The sequence below is a fragment of the Hoplias malabaricus genome, chromosome 13 (assembly GCF_029633855.1).
Source record: "Hoplias malabaricus isolate fHopMal1 chromosome 13, fHopMal1.hap1, whole genome shotgun sequence".
In the NCBI taxonomy this organism is placed as follows: Eukaryota; Metazoa; Chordata; class Actinopteri; order Characiformes; family Erythrinidae; genus Hoplias; species Hoplias malabaricus.
In genome coordinates, this window is record NC_089812.1 from 15,780,479 (window position 1) to 15,803,791 (window position 23,313).

At 38.4% G+C, this 23,313-nt stretch overlaps 1 protein-coding gene across 4 annotated transcripts in view; it reads left to right on the plus strand.

The window, feature by feature from the left end:
- rab28 (RAB28, member RAS oncogene family) overlaps positions 1-23,313 on the plus strand; it is a 46,363-nt gene that overhangs the window by 14,447 nt on the left and 8,603 nt on the right. For all 4 annotated transcript variants that reach the window (XM_066642453.1, XM_066642452.1, XM_066642456.1 and 1 more), the window contains exons 3-5: positions 4,388-4,484; positions 7,781-7,869; positions 8,819-8,948. In XM_066642453.1, the coding sequence (XP_066498550.1) occupies positions 4,388-4,484; positions 7,781-7,869; positions 8,819-8,948 (316 nt within the window). The remainder of the gene's footprint in view (positions 1-4,387; positions 4,485-7,780; positions 7,870-8,818; positions 8,949-23,313) is intronic.

Below are 23,313 nucleotides of genomic sequence, written 5' to 3' on the forward strand. Positions count from 1 at the left end.
ATAGAGCTAGTGGCTATTTATATCCTGGGTCTCAAAGATAAGTCTGTATTTAAATCTGGCTTGAGTCTTTTCCCCAGTATCTCATAGTATAAACCTATTAATGCTGTCTGTAGCTTAATCCGAGGTGTGTGTGACCTACTGCCTGTTGCATGCCTTCGTTCTCCCTCTGATGGCACGCTCCTTTACCTTTCACCTTCAAGTAAGATAAACCAATTAAACTATTTGTGATCAGACAATTTTCACAACCACTCCCCTGCAGTAGTAGTGTTCTAGGAGGATTATTTAAATATTGAACAGTTCCTTTGGCCAAAACTTGAAAAACGTGTGTAGTTCAAGAATGAGCTTAATTTCAGGATTTTAAAACTGTGAGTTGATACTTCACATGGTTGGACAAAAAAAACATATAGTTATTTATACATTTATGATGCTCTGTATCCTCCATTCTGATTTTGAAATGATCAGAAGGACTGAATGGAGTGGTTCTTATTTGGGATGAGTAACTGAATGGAAAGATTTCTATTTAACCTTGTTTTTGTAGTACTTTGTGTAGGCAAATGGAAAAGCAAAAGGCGGTAAGAAATTGTGGTGGCTAGACATGATGTAACATGCTGTTTTAGCAAAAAAAAAAAAAAAAGCTGTTAAATGTAATGCTTTTGTTCAGTTGCCCGGTTAAAATGATGCCATCTGAAGAGTAGCATTACTATACTATAACTCCTCGGTTTGAACATGTTGTAATGCCAAACCTCTAGATTGGCTTGTGCACACCATCACACAGCATGTTGGAAGTGGTTGTTCATTTGTTGTGTTTAATGGCAAGGGCAGAAAATGTTAGAAAATGAGATTTGTGTGTGTAATTGTCAGTTCCCATGTGCTCATATTGCATTAGAAAGATTTGGATTTACATACTTGCACAACTCTGTACTCATCTTGCAGTGAAACACCACAAATGAACAGCCATCCCAAAAAGCACTATAAAACCCGACGCTCAAATCCCACCACATTAGAGCGCATGTGTAATTGTAATGTCCGTGTGCAGCCTGTCTCAGTTTGACCCTAGGGCTCCAGTGTTGGTCCTGACTTCCATCTGGAGCAAGTGAAGCTTAACCCAGCACACACACACATAATCATCCACAGTCATAAAGATCCACACATACTCTCATATAGTGCCTTATAAAGTCAGTGTGTGTGCTGGCTTGTGTACTCGAGCCTGCAGGAGTGTGTTTAGTGTCCTGGACTGCACTTCTGTGGGATATATTTTAAAAGGTGTGTAGCTAAATATTAACGCAACAATAGGTAAGATTCAGCATTTCTGCTCTTGGGCTTCCCTACAGGTGAAGAGTATAATTCACTTTTACAGCACTGTCCTGAAATCAAGGGGGAGGGAGGTTGAATTGTTTCTTACTCTCCTTCAAACATTACACAGTGCAGTTTCTGCAGTGCTGAGCCCAGAGTAGCAACGGCAAAGGCCCTACTCTCCCTTTTACAGCACAGTGGAACGTCACAATGATTTTGAAGCTGTAATTTTAAGTTAAAAATACTACCTGCTGTTGTTTTAAGTATGTATTTAAAGCAAGCACTGTCTGTTCTTTTCTGCCTCAGTTTAACACGTTATGTTTACATATGTCTCCATGAAGACGTGGAGTTTGTTGAGATTAAGGAGCTGTAATTTTTGCTCCTGTTAGTCGTGAAGAAAAAAAGTCAAGCGACAAAATAAAAATTAGCTGCTCAGAACATAAGTCTGTTTGAGACAGGCCAAGTGACTGACAACATCGTTACTGTTGAGAGAGGTTGAGAGAGGGAGGGAGAAAGCTGGACAGAGGGCGAGCCAGTCAGCGTTACTCTGGTGAGTGTTCAGAGTAATTTGCTGCCCGACCAGTTTGAGTTGGCCCATGACTGAGAGCTTGATCCATTCAAGAACAGGCTTATGTATGTGTGTGGTTTTTTTTTATCCCTCTTTCACAAGGAAAATTGTAGTGGCAGTGTGTTCACGGCAGCGGATTTCTAGCTTGATTTCTTTTGTTTAATGTACGGGAATAGGTTAATACCACTTATATACTGTATACTGTACAGTTTTCATGTTTATAGTAATGTATGGTAAATTTAATGAATATTAGTGAGGAATAAACATAGTATCCTCAAATCAGCAGAAAACACAGGATGCAACGTTTAGAGAACATCTGGCTCACCACAATTAGTACCAAAATAACCCAAAGACACAAAGGGGGCCTGTATTTCCAGGATCTCTAAAGTTGTAATCAAAGTTATTATGCTTTAAATTTCTAAATTATTTTGTTTAACTTTCAAACTATGGATTGCACAGACAGGGCATTTTAGTGTTTTATATTATTTAACCCTCCCAATAACATAATTACTTTTCACTTTGAGTTTACTAGACTCTGTTAAGAGTATGTTAAATACCAAATTCTATTGTGAGCAAGGCTTTCCAGGTCTTCACACATCTGGATTAGATTTTTGAGAGAGGGAGAGCGGGAGAGAGAGAGAGAGAGCAAATGTCCTGTAGTAAGAGAGCATGATGCTATTTCAGTCAAGTGCTCATATCACAGTGTGTGACGTACTGTCCACATAAATCCACACTGCATGTGATCAGTGCAGAAAACTCATATCATTTTTAGGGTCTTGGACATCACATGAGTGTCTGAGGCCATCCTACAGAGTAGCTCAGCTCTCATATTGTGTAGAAAAATGTCATAGTGTTTGGCAATATATTGGCAAAAACAAGTGGTTCTTCCATGGCATCCCTCAGAGAACCTTTTGTAGCACCTTTTTTGTAAGAGTTTAGATGAAGATTTAGCATCACCCATAGATGTACATATAATATATTATCTAAAAAATTAAGTGCTTCATGTAAAGTAAGAGGCAAACAGCGATTTAGCAGAGAATTTCACTACAGTGCGAAATAGAAACAGCACTCAGCAATAATCTGCTGACATGTTCTGGGAAAAAATACAGCCTTTTCTGATTGGGCATGACTTGTGTGTGTGTGTGTGTGTGTGTGTGTGGTCATCTGTGTTACTATTTTCATGTGCATGTGGAGGAGTAAAATTAATTTGTCTATCAGTACTACCTCAGTAAAAGTACCTTGATTTAAGAAAAAGTCTTCAGTGTGTCTCTCAGCAGAGCTTGAGTTTGCTATTAGATATTTTGCCCTTCACTTCTCTGCCTCTCATCCATCAGCCTGAATGGAAGTTGGCACAAACACAGCTTTCTATGCCTTTCCCACGCACCCTTATTCCCCGCACACTGCGAGCACACAGAGCTTACACTCTATATCTGTTTTTGTGTGTGTGTGTGTGTGTGTGTGTGTGTGTGTGTGTGTGTGTGTGTGTCTGCACCATGATGAGTTATGTAGTGTGTTTGAAGTGTGTACACTCCCTAACATCTGTACTCCTAAATGGTTTTGATGTTCTGCATTAAGCTACTGTCAGTCACAAGTGAAGTCATACTCCATCTTCCCACAGTAATCAGTGTCAGAAACTACAATCTACAGCACACACACACACACACACACACACACACACACACACACACACACAAAGAATGGAGAAGGTCTAAACCGAAATTTACAAAGTCACCAAGTCCTTCAGCGTTAAAATTAAAAACAGCGCCTTTTAAAAAGCATGTTTTCATTATAGAGTTGATGTGACAAGGATGCCTTTGCTGACTTTATATGCCTTTATTTCAGTGAATAGAACACAAAATGCTCTGCTGCCTCACTAGTGGAACTCTCATCTGATCCACTAGTGAGGCAGCAGAGCATTTTGTGTTCTAAAATAAAAACCCAAAATTCAGAAAACAAATATGGGTAAAATATGTTCTGTGAAATCCAGTGCCTTCCAGCAATATAGAATGGCAGTGAAGGCACTTAATTCTGTTTTCTAATTATTTGTTGCATTGTGGTTCCTATGTTTTTTCATAACCTTTGGCTGCAGATGCACAAGCACCTCAGGGGGGCTTTTTACCTCTGTTGTTTTGTGTTGTGTTGTGTATTTCTAATGATATAAAAGCTGTAGTAGAGAGGTTATTGGATATTGTCTCTTTGTGAGATTATAATGCACACATTTTTAATATCTTTCTCATTGTCATTACCATTGGAACGATCTTAGAAAGGCTTTGATTTTGATACTTCCATGCAGGGGTATCTTTTCTTCTTACTTACTTACTTCTAGTTTTATCTTTTGACAAAAATTGACTGTAAATGAGTGTGTCTAATAAGATAATGAGCATAATACATAATTATCAGTTGATGGTGGATGTAAACAAGTGCTGGGTTTTTCGTTTCTTTGATGTAATAGATGTCTGTCTCATTGCCTCTCTCTTCTCATGTTTCTCCATATTCTCTCTCTCTCTCACTCTATCTCTCACTCAGACGTCACTCGCCACCCGTTTTGCACAGGAGGCTTTTGGGAAACAGTACAAACAGACGATAGGGCTGGATTTCTTCCTCAAGAGAATCACCCTGCCAGGTGAGACTTGAGCCACACACACACACACACACACACACACACACACACACACACTTATACGTTTCAGTGTCAGCACAGGAGTACTTAGAGAATTGAAAGTGAAGTTGAATGAGCTCAAACTCATTAATACTCCTGTCTGACCTACTCGGGATCAACCCATCTGCTTTACAGTTCAAGTGCACCTACTTGGATGTACATTAGCACACTACATAGGGTGCACACAAGCGTACTATTCACAAATTCTGTCTGACAAAATGAGGCTTAATCCAAAACAGCTCTGAGTTCACTCCAGGGGGTGGACTACTCATTACACCTACCTGCCTGGCTGAAGCTTAATCCAAAACAGCTCCCTTTTTGATTTCCTCTGTATGTGCCGAGCCTACTCAGCATATTGAGTCTCGTACTTTTTCACGGTTGCATGTGGTGAATGTGGTTTAATATCTGGGTGCTGGCCATCATCATTAAAGGTTTAAGGGAATGAAGAGTTTCAGTGTTTTGTTTGGTCTTGTGTGAATGCTGTTTCTTTTGCCCTGTGGCTGCACCACGGTACATTTGTCAGAGGTGCTGGGCAGTTACTGTCTGACTCTGCGTGTTTGTGTCTGTGTGTGCAGTGAGAATTGTCCATGTCTTCTCTCATTTTTTTCCCCCCAAATTTAAAAAGCTCTTAACTAAAGCAGTGGATATTGCTTTCTAAGTTTAGGTTCATTTCCTATTTATATGAGTTTCACTGTGATAGTTTACACAGTGCTCTGATGATCTCAGGGTATTTGAAAGCAGCTCTGTATAATAGCATGGCGATGTTAGCTCTGCACACTTTGAAAATGATTGTGTATGTTTGTGTCATCACTGGTACTAAGGGTTGAACTGTTCTGGAGTTTACAGAAAAAAAAGCTTCCACCACACATTTATTAAATTTGTAATCACTACAATCATTACAAGTTACTAATTTTTAATGGATAAGGAAACATATTTAAGAAAAGGTGCAAGGTGGCTTTACCAGTTAATTATGATAACATTTTTCAATTCATTTTAGATGGCATTTAAATCTATTTTAATTGGTGCTATTTTTTATTTGATGCTGACCGTTTTCATCTAATAGGTCTTGCATATTGTGCAAAAATCCCTTTATGCCTGTACCTTTTTTAATCACTTCAGATTTGTTTACAGTTAACTTTAATTGGATCTTTATTTGCAGGTGGATCATGTTATAGCTGATTTCTCAGTCAACTTTTTTGCAACATAATTGTATTATATTATCAGAGACCACTTCTTATCGATGTTTATGTGATTATTTACTGAACAAAAACATTTATTTTTGAAATTGACAGAAGGAGCGAGATTTGATATGAACATCTATAATAATAAAAAATAAATAATAATTTCCATCTCTGTTTTGTTTATTTGTACCTAATGCTGGTATAGAAATATTTGACTCACTCACTGTGTGTATATGACTGATCCACCAAAGAAGTCTAGGTAATATTTTGCAGTTGTGATGTTCCCTTGGCTTGAAAATAACTTTCAACACCTATTATGAAATATTTATTTTCCTCAATATTTGTTGAGTTTTAATGGAGTACAGTATTTATTGCAGACTTCTGAATGCCTGAATTCATAAATTGATCCCAACAGCTTTTCAGACACAGGAGTGACTGTCTATTTTTCATACCAGCATTACACAAAAATGTTTTTGACATGTTTCTGACATAGTGCTCACACTTTTTCCTCGCTGCGTTTATTTTCAGCCCTGTTCCCATGCAGGGAGGAGAGATTAGCGAGGATTCTTGTTTTTGTTTTCATGCTTCCATGCACCATAACTCAGCCGTGTGTGTATGTGTGTGTGCTGTTTGGAGCGATTTTAGGAGGTTTGGGAAATGTAGGCTCTATTTTTTTACCACATCAGCAGAATCTGCCCTGGCTGCAGGCCGACAGGATTCACTTACCGTAAAGACTGAATTATAGAATAAATAAAGAATATGTATATTTTATAAAACTGAGTGAAGAGAGTGAAGTGGAAACACACACGAGGTGCTTCATGGTGGGTTTCAGTGTGGACTCTAAAGTGTGGCTGCATGTGGCGATGTGTAGTCTGGATGTAGTGACTGTAACACTGTTTCCAAGAGCGAGAGAGAGAGAAAAAGTGGGCACGTTCCTTTTCTTTGCTTTGTGCCTAAACATGTATAGACATAAAGAAGTACATATAGATATTTCCCATATTTAGTCACTCTTCACTTTTCTCTCTTCATTTTTTGCATTTCAATTATCGTTATTTTTCTTAACACCACATATATTTTGCTGCACTAATGTGTTTGGCAGAGTTTAGCAAAATGCAAACAGAGGGAGAGAGTCTAATGAGGGGCCGCATTTTAGACTCCTGTCTTAAGACTTGGACGCACTTCCAATACGAAGCGGCTCTTAAATCAGTCAGTACACTGAAAGCGTTTAGGAAAATCACTGTGAAATTCAGCTTTGATGTAATATCAAATTACCTTTGAAGACAAACAAAGTAATTGTATTTATACCTTTCATGAACATGTTCCATTATTGGGTTTCAGGAAAAGTATATGATTTTTTTTCCATTTGTTTGTAACTCCTCATGAATCTCAAATAGCAGTTTTACTTTTTAGTATTAAGTGTAAACATTTATATAAATAACCAATATGTTTAAATTAAATGAAGTTTAATTAAATTAAGTTTATTCTTGTGATTGATTTTTTATCTATTTAGGTACATTAATGTGGTTCATCTTAATGACTCAACATGATTAGATTAATTTGAATATTTGATTCATATCAGAACGACATTGTAATGAACTCTCTTCTAGCATAACAATGTCATTTTTAAATTGGGACAGATCTTTCTGGCTGGTAAATCCAAACCTAAACCATTTTGAATGGTTAACGCAACTCTAGCTAAGCACAGTACAGTGCTCAACACAGTCAGCCACTTGCATAACTCTCTGGCAGTTTACAGTTCATCTGTTTTAGAATCCAACAGCCTTCATTATTAATCACAGGTTTGTTTAGAAAGCAGACCTTTGTACATCAGTGTACAAAATTGCCATGCATTTCAGCAGTTATCACCACAGATACACACAGACATTCATACATACGTCTGATATATTGAAATATTGATATTGGATTTAGCTTATTATATGCTATATTACATGGCCAAATTAAGAGCTTTTATTACGTTTAATCATTGGTATTAGCTTCTATTACTCTTCTATTATTCTAAAACAATCAGTCTATTGTTTCAATGCCATCGTTTGATTAGGATTATGCATTATGTTACAGGAAATCTGAATGTCACTCTGCAAGTGTGGGACATCGGAGGGCAAACTATTGGAGGGAAGATGTTGGATAAATATATCTATGGGGCTCAGGTACCACCGCAACACCCTGTGAACACACAAACACACATACACTATGTGATATATGGTTTAATGAGCTTCATTTTGTACGTTTTGAGTATGCATCTGTTGATTTGTGTTCTTTAAACATTACACATTACATTTATATTTATATAATGAATACAGAATAAAGTATATTTTAAAAAATTCCATCAACACAATAGTTTTTTTAAAATGCTGGGCAATAATACAAGCATGATAAACATGAACACATCTTGTTCTGTTAAACTTCAAATTGTAGGGATTTATAAAATGTCATTTTAATGGTTAGTTTCAAGAGTGCTCTTGTTAATGTCTTTCATGCACGCTTACACACACACACACACACACACTCCAGAACTCACACTTATTGTTTGTGATGTTATTTCTGTGTAGCTGGTCTTAAGCTCAGTACAAATAAGACATTGCGTGCTTGTCCAGGCAAGAGGTCAGTTGGGCAGCAGGGTCTGAATGGAGACTACAAGCTCCACATACACTAGTGCCACCTACTGCTCGATATCACGCACTCACTCACACTGTCACAGTGGCGCACACACGCACACAAATGATGGGCCTCACACTGACATAGGAACACACTGCCATGTGTGCTGGACAGAGTGCCACTGCCAAGGCCCTATTGCAATGAAAGTGAAACAGCTCCATGAAATTGTTCGGCTATTATTAACTATATTAATATTAGGAATGAATGAATAATGTTCCTGTTTTCTTGGTGAGGTATATTTCTGGCAGGCTGTGTAAGGACTGAAGCTAATATACTGCGTGTTATTGAAAATGCCACTAATACATGAGTGTGTTACGTGCTTAACAAGGAGGGATATATATAAATCTAATATGTCATGCTATGTTTTGAGTAAGGAGAATTATTGTTTTAATGTATTTGATGTAATCTGTTGCATATATGTGTGTGTGTTTGTGTGTGCAGGGTGTTCTCTTGGTGTATGACATCACTAACTCTCAGAGTTTTGAGAATCTGGAGGACTGGTATAGCATGGTGAAGAAAGCGAACGAGGAGTCTGATGTACAACCTGTTGTAGCTCTTGTGGGCAATAAGAGTGAGTGCACACACACACACAGCCTTCCTCTCTGCACATGCTTGTGCCTTTGACATTTTTAATAAATAATTTTTCCTATGTTGTTAAAATTTGATGTATTATTTTATTAGATTCTGTGAGTGAACTGCATGATTTTTTTTTTAACATTTGTATCTATTAGTGATAGAGACGTCACTGTGAAGGAACCAGCCTTGAGTTATCAAAAAATGACAAATACGCACGTTTGTGGATATAATGTATTTTTAAAACATATTTAGGACACTTATTACAGTACTGAGACTGTTGTTGTACATTAGAGGATTAACTTGTTTTTCATTCGGTGAATGAAAACCTACCTTGGGAATCATGATGGATAATCATGCACAATATTTTTTAAGAACTTCATTCCAGTGAAGCAATTATCAATGAAAAAAAGATTCCATCAATAACCAATAGCTTAAGAAATTGTAGAAATAATCTGTAGCTCTACCTCTGCTATCATTGGATGTCTGTTATAGCCAAAACCCAAAACATAGAATGCAGTACTACAGTGTGATCAGTCTCTCTTATCTGTGTGTGTCTGTGACTGGGCATGGGCAGATTCAGCATCTATATTTCATTCACAATCTATATACTTTACTTATCTCCCACCATGACCCACAGATACCCTTGTCAAGACACACAAGCATGCACACACACAACACACACACACACACACATACACACACACACACACACACACACACACACACAGAGCGAGCATTAGAGTGTGATGTATGGTAATAGGTGCAGATGAGCAGTCCTCCTTGTCTCACTCACATATCTTGTGTGTTTACTCTGCCATGGGTGTGTGTATTGGTGTGCAGCTCTACTGCTGCCTGGTTGTGTGGAATGTACAAAAAGCACGTGTGAGTCTGCGTGAGAAGCTTTTGTATTTTAAAACGGTGAACGGTGTCAACGAGTGAACGAGTTGTCAAGTGATTGAAAGTAGTGCTGACACATGGAGACATACAGAAATCCTATGTTTTATACATGGTTTTTAGAAGATGATGCATAGTGTGTGTTCTTGTTGATTTATTTATTTATTAAGAAGTCTATTCTCAGCTGAAAATGTGCTGCTTATACAACAACAGTTCTTAGGGTAGATTCTTATGGCACTGCAACAGCTTAAGCCCAGACTTTTGTGACAAATTCTCCAGTTCCGCTACATGAAGAGACAAAGAAAACCCAGGAAATGAGGCATGACACACAACGAGGGATTATTTGAGAAAATGTTCATGGTTTTGGTCTAAGCTACTGCTTATGGCCACTATAGCTGGGTTTGGAGTAGCAGCATGAATGTTCTCAGCAGCTTTCTCCTTTTTGTCAGCAGTGGCTGTGTGTATTCTGTATGGACCCATGAAATGAAGGAAAGGTAACAGGGCAGTGGAAATACTAATCTTAAAAACATATCAAATAGATTGTTGGTTTTATTTTTCATTTTCTGCACAAATTCTAGCAGTTAAAAGAACTTTCCTCGAGCTCTATTTTGACTTGGTAAATCTCGTTTTTCTTTCTTTTTTGGTTATTAGGTGTGTTCTCTCATGAATCTCTCCAGGTGAATGATTGTGTAGTGATGTGCCTTGTTTATGTTGTACACAAGGCTCAAACAACACAAACCAAACAGATTGTATATCTCTTTACACACTGTATATCTCTTTGCACAAAACAACCTACAAGCACTTTGCCAAAACTCACATATTAACAAGCATTTAACCTTGACTTAAAGGCCATGTTTACTATTTTGGGGAGCTACTGTTCTCACAGCGAAACAAACTCCCACCTTGTTAATTTTTATTCATAAGCTCCACATTTTTTAATGTGGAATGGTGTGTTTGAGTAAGAAGCGACTGTAGCGTGATGGTGGCTGCAGTTTAACTGGTCTGTAAGTTCTTATTCACTGTTTGAATTCCCACAGAAACACATTTGTAACTTGAGTTGTTTAGTTTTGTAGCACTTTCGCTGTGTTTACTTTCATGCAGTTAGCGCTCTGTGTGTTAGCGCCGAATTTGGAGACAGTTCCATGTAAATCTCAAACAGCAGAACGTTTTTCAGTGTTACCCACCTATGGAACAGAAATGCAGCAACATCCTCATCTCTTTTTATGCTTTTCAAAGTTCTGAGTCTCTCCACTGACCGTATGCCTCCAGATGCCGTTTCTTGTGGCTCAGACAAAGACCCTTTTTTTTTCTCCTATTTTCTGAGATAGGGCTGTGTAAAAAAACACTGTAGGATTTTCCAGCGTGCAAACTGACCAGAGACTTATAGTGAAGAAACCACCTCATGTCGGGACCTCACTGTAGACACCTTTTTAGAGAGAAAACAAATTCAGTTTCACAATATGAAATTTAACATTGAAGTCTTTTAAATTCTGTTTCAGTTAAATTATATTTATTTATTTTTAATGAATATTATTTCCTAAGAAATGTGAATAACTGTTCCGGCTGCCTCTGTCATTTGTTCATTAGAAAGGTTTTTTGGCCCTTTGCATCTTTATCAACAATCAATAACAAAAGCAAATTTGATCATGTTGAGAACACAATTTAAAACTCAATTATACAGTGTCTGATTTGTAAAAACGACACGTTCCCTGCTCTCTGTGGATTGTGTATGTGTGTGTGAGAGAGAAAGTGTGTATGTGCTTGCCTTTGCTGTCAGCATTTTATAATCTGTTTCATTTATGTGTCTGTAAGGAGCAGTAAGTTATGCTCCCTATTGAGGTCAGACACACACACACACACACACACACACACACTCATTCCAGCTATTTCCAGGCAGGGATGCTCTGTGTTGCTCTTTCTTGCTGTCTCTCTTTCACCCTCTCTGTCTCTCTCTTTCTCGCTATCTCTCTTTCTCTATCTTGCTCTTTCTCATTGTCATGATCTCTCTCTCTATCTTTCCTCTCTCTGCTTTGCTCTTTGCTGCTGTCATGATCTCTCTGTCTCGCTCTTTCTTGCTGTTTCTCGCTCTCTCTTCTCTCACGATCTCTCTCTCTCTCTCTCACGCTCTCTCTCTCATACTTGTTTTGGTGACTTTAATGGGTTCAGTTCTCTTAACCTGTCCTCATTATTCATTGCTTTTAGCACTCCCCCCCAACACACACACACATACACAGGATTTTGAAAACACAGGCCTGCAAGGGAGGAAATGTGAGCATGTTTGTGTGTGTGTGTGTTTCTGCAGGCACGAAAAACCCTTACTTACTTTATTTACATTGTACAAAATGGAAGGAAAACATCGTGCATTTGTTTGTCAAACCCTCCTGGCTCAAATTACATATATTGTTGATTTTCTAAATGTAAAAAGTAAGTTCAACTTCAATGGAAAAAAAGAGTCATTGTGCATTACAATGTGCAGAACTGTGATCTGTGTATTTAACTGAGAATAATAACTTGCTATTAAACAAAATGCTTGCTCTCTCTCTCTCTTGTGTTACGAGTCCTGTAGCAGCCATATGCTAAGCTAAAATCAAAGCTACCTTAGACTTTAGTTAACTTTTATTTATTTATTTATTTTTAATTAATGTTATTTCCAACAAACCTGTGTTCGGATTATGAGACATTTGCTCTGTCCTCCACAGGTTTATAGACACCAGTTTGTTCCTTCTTTCCTCCAAAATCATTCAGAATATGTAGATGGGTATATAGTTTCTATGTTTTAAGGTCATTTATTTGAAAATGCTAAAGTTAGTGTTGGTGACACCCTTATTTTACTTTGTATTTCTCAAATTGAAATTTTGGAAAACTGCACTGTATTGCTGTGCTCAAAATTGTCCTGCAACAGACTAAACCAGGAAATGGGGGAGTGTGTGTGTTCATACTCGTTTATATCTTGTTAACCTGCTTTGTGGCATCACTCTGTCAAGTCACTCACAGTCTGTGCCCTGAGATTAATGCCAGGAACCCTTCAGGATAACTGCATTAGCATAGTACAGCTTGTGTGTGTGTGAATGAATGAGTTAGATGTGTGTTTGTGTGGATGAATGAATGAGCTCAGTGGAGAGGGCTACATGTGCTCGTTGATCCGTTGGGTAAATATTGGTGCACATGGTGCTATAGAGAGGAGCAGCCATAGCAACTTGTGTGGTACGACATGGGCCATTACACTTTTCTCTCTCTCTCTCTCTCTCTCTCTCTCCATACACACCCACATACTTAAACTCTGGTTCTGCTGCCATGACACTACCAGCCTATCCAAATGACCACACAGTGACCCTTTTCAAAGCACCCATGACACACACACAAACACTGCAGTGTAAATTAGTTAACCAGAAGCCATTAGTTATTATTATTTTTCTTTCTTTCTTCTAACAGTAATGAGCAAATATGATAGGCTATCATTCACATGATTTATTTCCAGTCAACACTGAGGTAATTGCACATTTAGGTCACAGTAGCCATTTTTGTGGTCAGTATATTGTCTCAGAAACAATTGTGATAAATGATAATAATTTCATTTTAACACATTTTATGCCATAAAATAATAACATAATAATGCAACTACACTCAGAGTGTTTTCTTTAAGAGGAACGATGGGCAAAAACCTCAAGATATTTTCAGATCTGAGAAGAATGGAGTTTGATTTTATTCTCTGATTTATTTCTCAAAGAAAAAAGCTAGATATAATATGGGCTTTCTGTAATTTACCTGGTTTACTCATTAGAAGTTGTTAGAAGATTTATTTTTCAATATCATTTGTTCCAGATCATTTTCCCAGTGTTGTTTTTTTCCACTTATTTTACTTTAACTTTCTCCTAGCAATATGATATCCATTGAATAACTTATCATCTATATTGACTGGAAAGTCAATAAAAGACATGTGGTCTTTAATTTTGTGCATTGCTTTACATTGATGGGAAGACAGATGTAGGTGAAGGGCATCACCATTAATGGCAAATGTGTGTATGTGTGTGGTCTTCCACAGTCTCTTCAGCACTGTGGTTTTTGTTGGCTTTCATAAGTCCTGAGAGCCCATAAAGAGTTATAGCTGAACCCTGGGCCCCTACACACAACACACATGACTTTGCCCCCCTGGTTATTTGAATAGAGATGTTTTGGAGTTGCTGTGCTACATGTGTTGCAGGATTTTTTTTTATTGCTATTAATAGATGTTTTATGGGTTTTTTTGAGGGTTGTTTTTTAATGTGCCTGTGTGTATATAATGCATATGCTTATATATGTGTGAGTGTGTATGACCATATGTGTGTGTGTGCCCCTGCTGTGCTGCGTTGCAGTAGAAAGATGATCCTGTGATGTATGAGCTGCTGACAGAACACTTCTGACCATCAGGAAACCTGTTCCCAGTGCAGTCCCAGCGCATTCTGACACACACACCCACACATACACGCACACACACACCTTAACATGCAGCAGCGACTGAGTCTACAAAGACTGTTCTGTCTAAAACACCGCCCCCACCCCAATCATACAAACACATGCACATACTAATGCACTTGAATATGCTTTACGCTTTTTTCAATATATGTAATTTCATTCCTTCTTTAGAAATTTCATGACCTGAGTACATTATCCATTCATTTGTTCCTTGAAAATGACTTGTTAAATGCTTTATTGTGTCCAGTGGACAGGCTACTGTTATAAACGTCTCATAATATACAATTGTTACTAGAAATACAATGCAGTATTAAGAAATGCATATCAACCTGTTTTATGGTTTGTTTGTTTACATTCCAGTGAAACAATTATGAGTGAACAATTATGACTATCATGGAGAAATAGAATGTGAATATTCACCAATCTTCATTTTTTAAATTAACTTAGTGTTTTCTTTCTTTTTAATCTGACATCCTTCTGCCATACAATTAAATAATTCACTCATTGATTCATCCATTAATTCATATCCTGTAACCACTTTATTTTTTTCAGGATCTCCGCAGGTACTTACGTGGGTACTACATGAAATCTTTGCCTGTAAGGCAGGGACACACCCTGCACTGGGCGTTTCTTTTGAGCGTGAAATATTCAAAAGAAAATTAAATAAATAAATTAAAATGATCCAACAGCAATATGCTGCTGAATCAAAAGTATGATTTGAAAAAAGTATGATCTGCTAAAGCCTCAATTTAAAAGATTTTAGGTGACGTCAGACCATGTATTACTGTCTATTAATGATGACATTTTTATTTTGTGTCTATTTTTTCCAGATATTTGGCCACAGAATTATAATCATCCTAAGCAGATTTAGCATCTTCATGCACTCTAGTTTTATCCTTTATGGAATACTGAAGTGTTCAATGGTTTCATAAGGCTTTAGAATTTCCAACAGGATCACTAATGTTAAATTTATTACACTGAACATTAAAACATACACATTGGCACCGGCCCTAGTCTAATAACCGAAGCAGAAAAATGTCTATAACTATACATAAGCTTAGTAAATAGTGTGTAAAAACCACCATTTACAGTACATTTACTAGTTTAGTATGAATACTAATCTAAACTTACGTATCTACCAAGAGCCTGTCTGGGGTGCCATCAAAGCTCATCTTCAAGTGGCTTCGTTCTTGCCTCAACCCAGAGCTTGTTGGCATGGCGGGGGGGTGGGGTTATTATTCAATAATTGTTTGAATGATGCCATCAGAAATCTAATATCCAGTCTGACTAAAATGCCCACCCCTAATTTGAACTTTTAGGTCAAACATAACAATATAAAAAGTTAGATAGGAGAATGCAGCACATGGGTAATATTTGTTGTAAAAACATAAAATATTCATTTATTCATTCATTTATTGTCTGTAACTGCTTATCCAGTTCAGGGTGGGTCAGGAGCCTACCTGGAATCGCTGAGCGCAAGGCAGGAACATACCCTGGAATGGGTGCCAGTTTTCACAGGGTGACAGACTTTTGAATTGCCAATCCATCTACCAACGTGTGTTGTTGGAGCATAGGAGAAAACCAGAGAAAACACACATGGACATGAGTTTTTATATATATTTGACATCATTCACAGATTTTCTTGCCAAACTATTCTCATGGGTTTCACGATGGCACAGCAGGTACTGTCGCTGTAACACAGCTACAGGGTCCTGGGGTTGTGGATTCGAGCCCCACTCCGGGTGACTGTCTATGAGCAGTTTGGTGTGTTCTCCCTGTTCTGGTTTTCCTCCGGCTGCTCCAGTTTTCTCCCACAGTTAATAAACCCAAAACAAAATCTTGGTGGATTGGCGACTCAAGTGTCCCTAGGTGTGAAAGTGTGTGTTTTAGTGTGTGTTCCTGCCTTGCGCCCCTGTGAATCCTGCTCCAGACCCACCACAAACCTGAACTGAATAAGTGGTTACAGACAATGAATGAATGAACTAACTATTCTCATGAGCACAAATAGTCATATCATGTGCAAAAACCCCTTTATGTGCACCATTTACTTATGGGGTCTACACACACACACACACACACACACACACACACACACAGACTAATACCATAATGTACAATCATCTGCCTGTTTTAACTCACCTTAAATGACATGTGGAGCATGTCACGCAACAAAACAGCCTGCTACACACAAACACACACACACATCCTGACACACGCTTAGCTCCAGTGCTGAATGGCAGAATGGTGTGAGAGACAGGAAGAAAGGCGAACAGTGTGTGTGTGTGTATATGTGTGTATGTGTATTTTTTTTCTGAGCACTTCATTTGAGCACTTCATCTTGGTCTCAAACTAAAACACACGCACATCCATGACTAAGGTTGCTGTTTTCACTGACTGCACTGGGCAGCTTCCCCTCCATGGCGTTCTGAGTGGCCTGGCAGCCGTTGGAGTTGGGCTCAGCTGCCCAAACTCTGGCCACAGACCCTAATGCTAGACCCTGACTGCTTTTATGAGCTGTGCTTGTGGCATTTATGAAACAGTTTGTTTTCATATTGCTTATGAAGTTACATGCTATGAAGCCATTTAATAGAGCAGTAGATTCAGTAAAGAGGCAGTCAATGTCCAAAATGATTAGCATCACCAAGCCAGAGTACTACAGTTTCCACATGCTTACACAGCCCAGCGATTTTCTGAGAAGCCGAGGCCATCCTCGGACTCAAAAATGTAACCGAGTCTAACTGTGTAACTTAAAGCTCAACCTACAACAGCCCACTGTGACCTTGGTACAGTGTCCTGTTAAGACTTCAGAGATGTGTTCCCTTTAATCCCAGATTAACACAGAGTCCAGAAACAAACTCAGTTTCTTCACTGTAAACTAGGATATAGCACAGTACTCAGGTACTTGATAAACATTTAATGAGCAGTGACTGTTTGTGCACAGTGACGTATTTTGAATATGTTTCTAGATAATGCACCACCCTTTATTGGTGAGACAGTTTGAGAACTATTGTTACCTCTGTATACCTCTGAAATGGCAGTTAACACTGTTCTCACATGTTGTGCTTTTCCACTGCACGGTACCCGATTGGCTCAGACTCTACTCAAGTCTTGCCCCCTGGGTAGTTTTCCAGTATAAAGGCCCCCCCACCCTGAAATGTAGCCATCGTTACTCATTGTGTATTGGCGTGTTGTTGTTGTTGTTGTTGTTTGGGACTGAACACAGCTCCGTCATCAGCTCAGACAGATCAGTAGAATTTATTCCTTCCTTGTTGCAGCGTCCAGCCCTCGCTGGATCCTTTCATCAGCCACCAATCCAAGGAGCGTTTAAACCTCTTCAAAAGACCACAGCATAATTTTACGGGCTGCCGTTGTGAGTTGGATAAAAACAAATGTGATGCCTGCTGTAGCTGGAGATTTTACCACTGGCGAGTTTGTGTTCATGTCTGCATTGCGTGGTGTAGAGTGACGACTCTCTGGCCAAGCAGCGCTCTTCAGGGTTTACTAAAGAAAAAGAACCCGGTTCCAGGACCATGTATCTGATTTGCCTAGTGGAAAAGCAAAAAAAACGGAGCTGAGTCAAGCAGAGTAGTTACCATGCTGAGGAAAAGCACCAACACAAAGCATATGCACTGCTGTATATTTACCACGTCGGCATTACATGTAAATGTAGTTCAATGACTGCAGTTCCCATACTGCTCTCAGCATATGATTCTCAAGGCAGACTTTCAGCAGTAATAATGGTTCTATGCAACTTTCATGCTACAGAATTGTGTTCAAAGTGGCATGGTAGGTCATGAATAGCAAAATGGTGCCAAGTTTTTAGGACAAAGAGCTGTGCAAAAGATTATTTTCATGCATTTTTCATGTCTAAAACTCTTGGTACAGTCGTTGAGACAAGAGATGTGTTTAGACCCAGCAGAGGTGCATTATTTTAGGTGTGTGCACATGTGTGAGTGTGTGTTAGTGTCTCAGTCTGCAGACAGTGCCTGTGCTTTATCAGACTAAATGGGTGTTGATATGTGCTGATGGCTCTGTTAGTCACTGTGTTTATAACTCCGCCGAGCCACTTAAGAGTGGCGCATCGGCAAGGGATCTGCCCCCACCCCCCCAACACATATTCACTCTAATGGAACGACCCGAGCAGGGAGCAGCCTGTTAGTGAAGCTGTTTAACGGCAGCGGACAAGCACCTCCTCGTTCCTCTCTCGAGTGTAAAGGCTGCAGTGGGCTGGAGTTCAGAGGTCCTCTGAGTTTCATAAAAGCCCTTTAGCCCTCGCTGTGGGGTTCGACCCGCATAACTCAGCCCTGTCCCCACACTCTGCTGCATGTTTGGGTTAAACAGTGTCGGTGGCTGTTAACGGTGCTATGTGAAGTTTATTTGCTGGCAGTTACCTGCTCCGTTAAATGTTCCAGGCTGACCCCAGCACAAAGAGTGCTCTCACACCACTATGCTCACTCTGTGTGTTCTGCACAGACCTAATACACTGAAGGTTAAGGAATTAATAAGCAGCTTCACATGGCCACTCTCTCATGAAAGTTTCATTTAAAGACATTTAACTGTCTTTAATATTTTCAGATTTTTCTTCAGCGTGTTGAATTAATTTTATCATGCAGCTTTTGTATGTTGTAATACAAAAGCATTACATGCTTCTGTATTACTTAATAATAAAATAGATCTGTACATGATGCCATGAAAGAAGCTGTTTTGTATACTTGACAAAAGTTGAAAGAGATGTTTTTTTAGATATGTGTGAGCATGAAGCTCAATTTTTTTTAATAAAGAACTAAAATCTTACATTATGTGTGGGTTAATTAAACCTTCAGAGACTTCTTCACATAATTCCTTCTTAATATATGTTTAGATAAGGAGTTTAGTTAAGATTTTTCTTTATTTTGCAAGGTGGTAAATAGGTTGCAGTATTAATGTATTTAGTAATTGTTAAAACTAGGGATTGCATGATAACCACAAATAATACTGGACTGCCACAAAGAGAGATGTGGAAATGTTTAATCCAATGCATTATAACACTCACTGGCATAACAGGGTTGGTTTTTAATCTAATATAATAAACCTATACTGGTCAGATATATAACTGTTTAAATCTAAATTTCCGATGTGTCTAAACCTTTTGCACAGTGTTGTATGTTTCCTTCTTATGGGATTAACATTGCTGCTTTCAGTGCTGTCCTGAAGTTCATGGATCACTTGAAGGTGGTTTCAGATCAAGCTTGTTATTCTACCACAGAGAGCATCTGTAAAGGACCTGTAATGGAACCTTGAGGCACACCACTAGCTTTGGGAATAGAGACGTATAGGTTCAAGTAGAATTTCTGGTGTGTGTGTGTGTGTGTGTGTTTCAGATGGCATGACGCCACAGCGGCGCTTGTTAAAGTAAACACTCCCTGGTGAGAGGGACAAGGTGTAGCCATTGCTCTTTTCTCCTTATAATTTGTCATGGGTTCATCTCCATCACACATACATGCTCTCACTAAGCTTTAACTCTTTAAAAAGCTTGCTAGCGATTTGTCTTGCTATCTCTCAAACTCACACGTAAACAGTTTATTTAGTGTTTGCTGAGTCTTCCTGCTGTATGAACACACACTGACACCAGCTGAGAAGAACCAGACCTCTGCTGCTAGATCCACACACACTGATAACCTTCAACCATTGCATTATTAACAACACCCCCCTCTCCTCCATACACACAAGAGATACAGACAGACAGACAGAGAGGCAAAGGCAGACCTCCACTACAAGATCTACACATTTTGATAACCCTCTACTGCATTAATAACACGCACACACAGAGACATGCATTCAGATAGCAAGTGTACACCAGGATTAGTTCTGTATCCGTTGGTGCCATGCATGAGTGAGTGAGTATGGGAGATGGGACACACTGGTCTAGATTAGATTAGAAGAGAAAAATGATCATCAGGAGTGTAATGTACACAAATCTGTATAGAGTCGGACTCTGGGATTTGTTTAGCCCTGTCTGCCGGATCAGACTGTGGTTAAGTCTAATGCTAATGGCCTCTCTGACATTACACCATCATTTACCTGGATGGAGATGGCTGTAGGAAGTCTGTTTTAAAAGCTTTGACCTGGGGAATGGTGATATTCAGGGGAATTTCAAACAGTTAGAGCATAAGTTATTATGTTTTATTTTGCACTAGATTCCATTTTCTATATAAAAAATGTAATTTTTTTTTTTCATCTTTTGCTGCTCCCCGGTCAGTTTGCGCTAGAAACTGGTCTAATGTGTTTACAAAACCCAGTGTCAGTAAACAAGTAAAAAAAATGGGTAAAGGAAAAAGTGGTTCAGTCAGACATGCTAGGCTTCCTTTCTCTCTGTTCACTGCAGATGAGGATGTTGCTTTATTCCTGCTCCATAGGTGGGTAACATTGACTTATTTCTGAAGTTTTGTCAGGAACCCACTCTAAATCAGGAGAGCACTAACTAGGGGTGGGCGATATTGCCCTAAAATCACGATATTTCAGGGTATTTTGGTGACAACAATGTTCTTGGCGATATGAAAATACACTGAAAACACTTTAATTCACTTCAACAACACACTATTTGAACAAAATGTGTTATATTATTATTAATTACATTAAATTAATAATATATTTAATTTCTTATTTAAATTATATTTAATTACATTTTATTTTAGTACAAATCTAACAATTTCAAACATTTAGAAGAAACAACAAATAAATGCGTAAACATTTGCTTATATTGTAAACAACCATAACTTAAGAAGATTCAGAAATTTGCGATATTATTGCACACGATACATAAACAAATCATGATATATAAACAAATCAGACTGCAGTTCCCCACAATGGCAGACTCTCCCTTTAAAGCCTTTATGTTCTTATAGTTCTGTTCTGATTAATACATTGCAAGATTTGATTTACTTATTGCTTGTTTTTTAGTGTATATTAACTCATTTAAATTAATATAACTAAACTTAAATTAGCATATTAACTCAATTAAAATAATTAGCTTAGTTACCTCTGCTTTCCGTCATGTCATGAGCACTGCAACTATGACTAAGTACTCACATTAAGACACTGCTTCATTGTAAGAATTAACGCATATTTTTATGTGGAAGAGAATAAGTGAATCATTATAAATGTTTATGCTTCAGCTTTTAGTTTTTGACAGTTGTTTGTTCGACAGTTCACATGTGCAGATTTCAGTCGAAACCTTTGTAAATTAAACTCACTCTGATATTGACATGGATTTATTGATTGTAATCACAATATTAATGAAGATATGTAAACCAACCTTTTCTATTCAATTTCATTTGGTCCCTCTCAGTCTTGTGCTCACGCCTGCCTGTGTGCATGAGTATATGATAACTCTACTCTCTCTGTGACGGTCAGGTCCAGAGCAGAATAACACTGTTCTGTTCTCCATGTCCCACTGCTGGAGAAAGTCTATATGTACAATAACTCCACTGCAGACTTCCAGCCACTATTTTTGGTAACAATAGCTTTTAGGAAAATATTTCTCCAGCGAAACACATTAGTCTATTTGTATCGATAATGAATGAGGCATGTCAGGAATACTTTTCACGGTAACTGCCAAAATATCCTGTGGTTTTTTGTTTCACATGCGAAATCTCTAGTGTGTTAGCGAGTAAGTGGTGTTGTGTGTGAGGAGAGTGTGCACAGGTTTGGGGACAAATGGTTAATTTTACTTCATACTAAAGGCGTTCATGGAAACGATGTTTTAAATGTTTTGAGCTGTGGAAGATGCCAGATATGAATGTACACAGAGTTACTGTGATTTATGTTGACTCCAAACCCAAGCCTAAGCCTTTGCAATCCACAATCATGTGGCAGTGTGTTATTTTGAGTTCTGCCTGTGGTGTGTGTGCATCACATAGTGGGAACTTTGTAGCTAATATAAGTTTGTTGTAAATTTTTATATTTAAACTAAGAGCTAAAATGACAATACTACACATTCCTTCTTTAAAATGTTACTTCTTTTGTTGTTGTAAGTGGAGCTGAACTGCTTTTTGACTTACAGTATAACATATTTAATTTTGTGATTACACATAGCTAGATAAAATAAATAAATAAATAAAAACTGTACAGGGCCGCATTATCTGTCAGAATGATATGGCAAGCTGTGTACTTTCATGATTTAAATATTGTGCATATATAAACACATAAAAAAAGCTGGTATATATGACATATTTTGGCATTTTTTTATGAAAGTAAATGTTTTTTCAAAAAACACTAAAGGAGCAATAACACTGAAGGTTAAGCTTTAAAGGAACACTAGGTAAGATTTGATACTCTTGTAGGGCATAGAGTATTTTTGTAGTTACATAGTGCTGTTTCTGCAGTGCTGAAGCTGGAGTAGCAACATCATAGGCTCTGTTCACCCTCTTACAGTTTAGTGGAGCTCAGCTCAGATGATTTTGAAAGTGGATTTTAAGGTAAAAATACTACCTAGTGTTACTTTAAGTTTATAGTTAGGTACAGAAAGACATGGTGAGTTTTGTTAGCTGCAGCGGGTGGTGTCGCTGTCACACAGCTCCAGGGACCTGGAGGTTGTGGATTCGAGTCCCATTCTGGGTGACTGTCTGTGAGGAGTGTGGTGTGTTCTCCCTGTGTCTGCGTGGGTTTCCTCCGGGTGCTCCGGTTTCCTCCCACAGTCCAAAAACACACGTTGGTGGGTGGATTGACGACTCAAAAGTGTCCGTAGGTGTGAGTGTGTGAGTGAATGTGAGTGTGTGTTGCCCTGTGAAGGACTGGCGCCCCGTCCAGGGTGTGTTCCTGCCTTGCACCCAGTGATTCTGTGTAGGCTCCGGACCCACCACGTCCCTGAACTGGACAAGCAGTGACAAACAATGAACGAATGAATAAATGCACGTGTTGTATGTGTACAAAACTAGACAGATTAAAAATAAATAAATAAATAATACAAATTGAACATCCAAAGGTTGTATGAAATAGAATCATATACATACAGAAATATAATTTTTGAATGAATG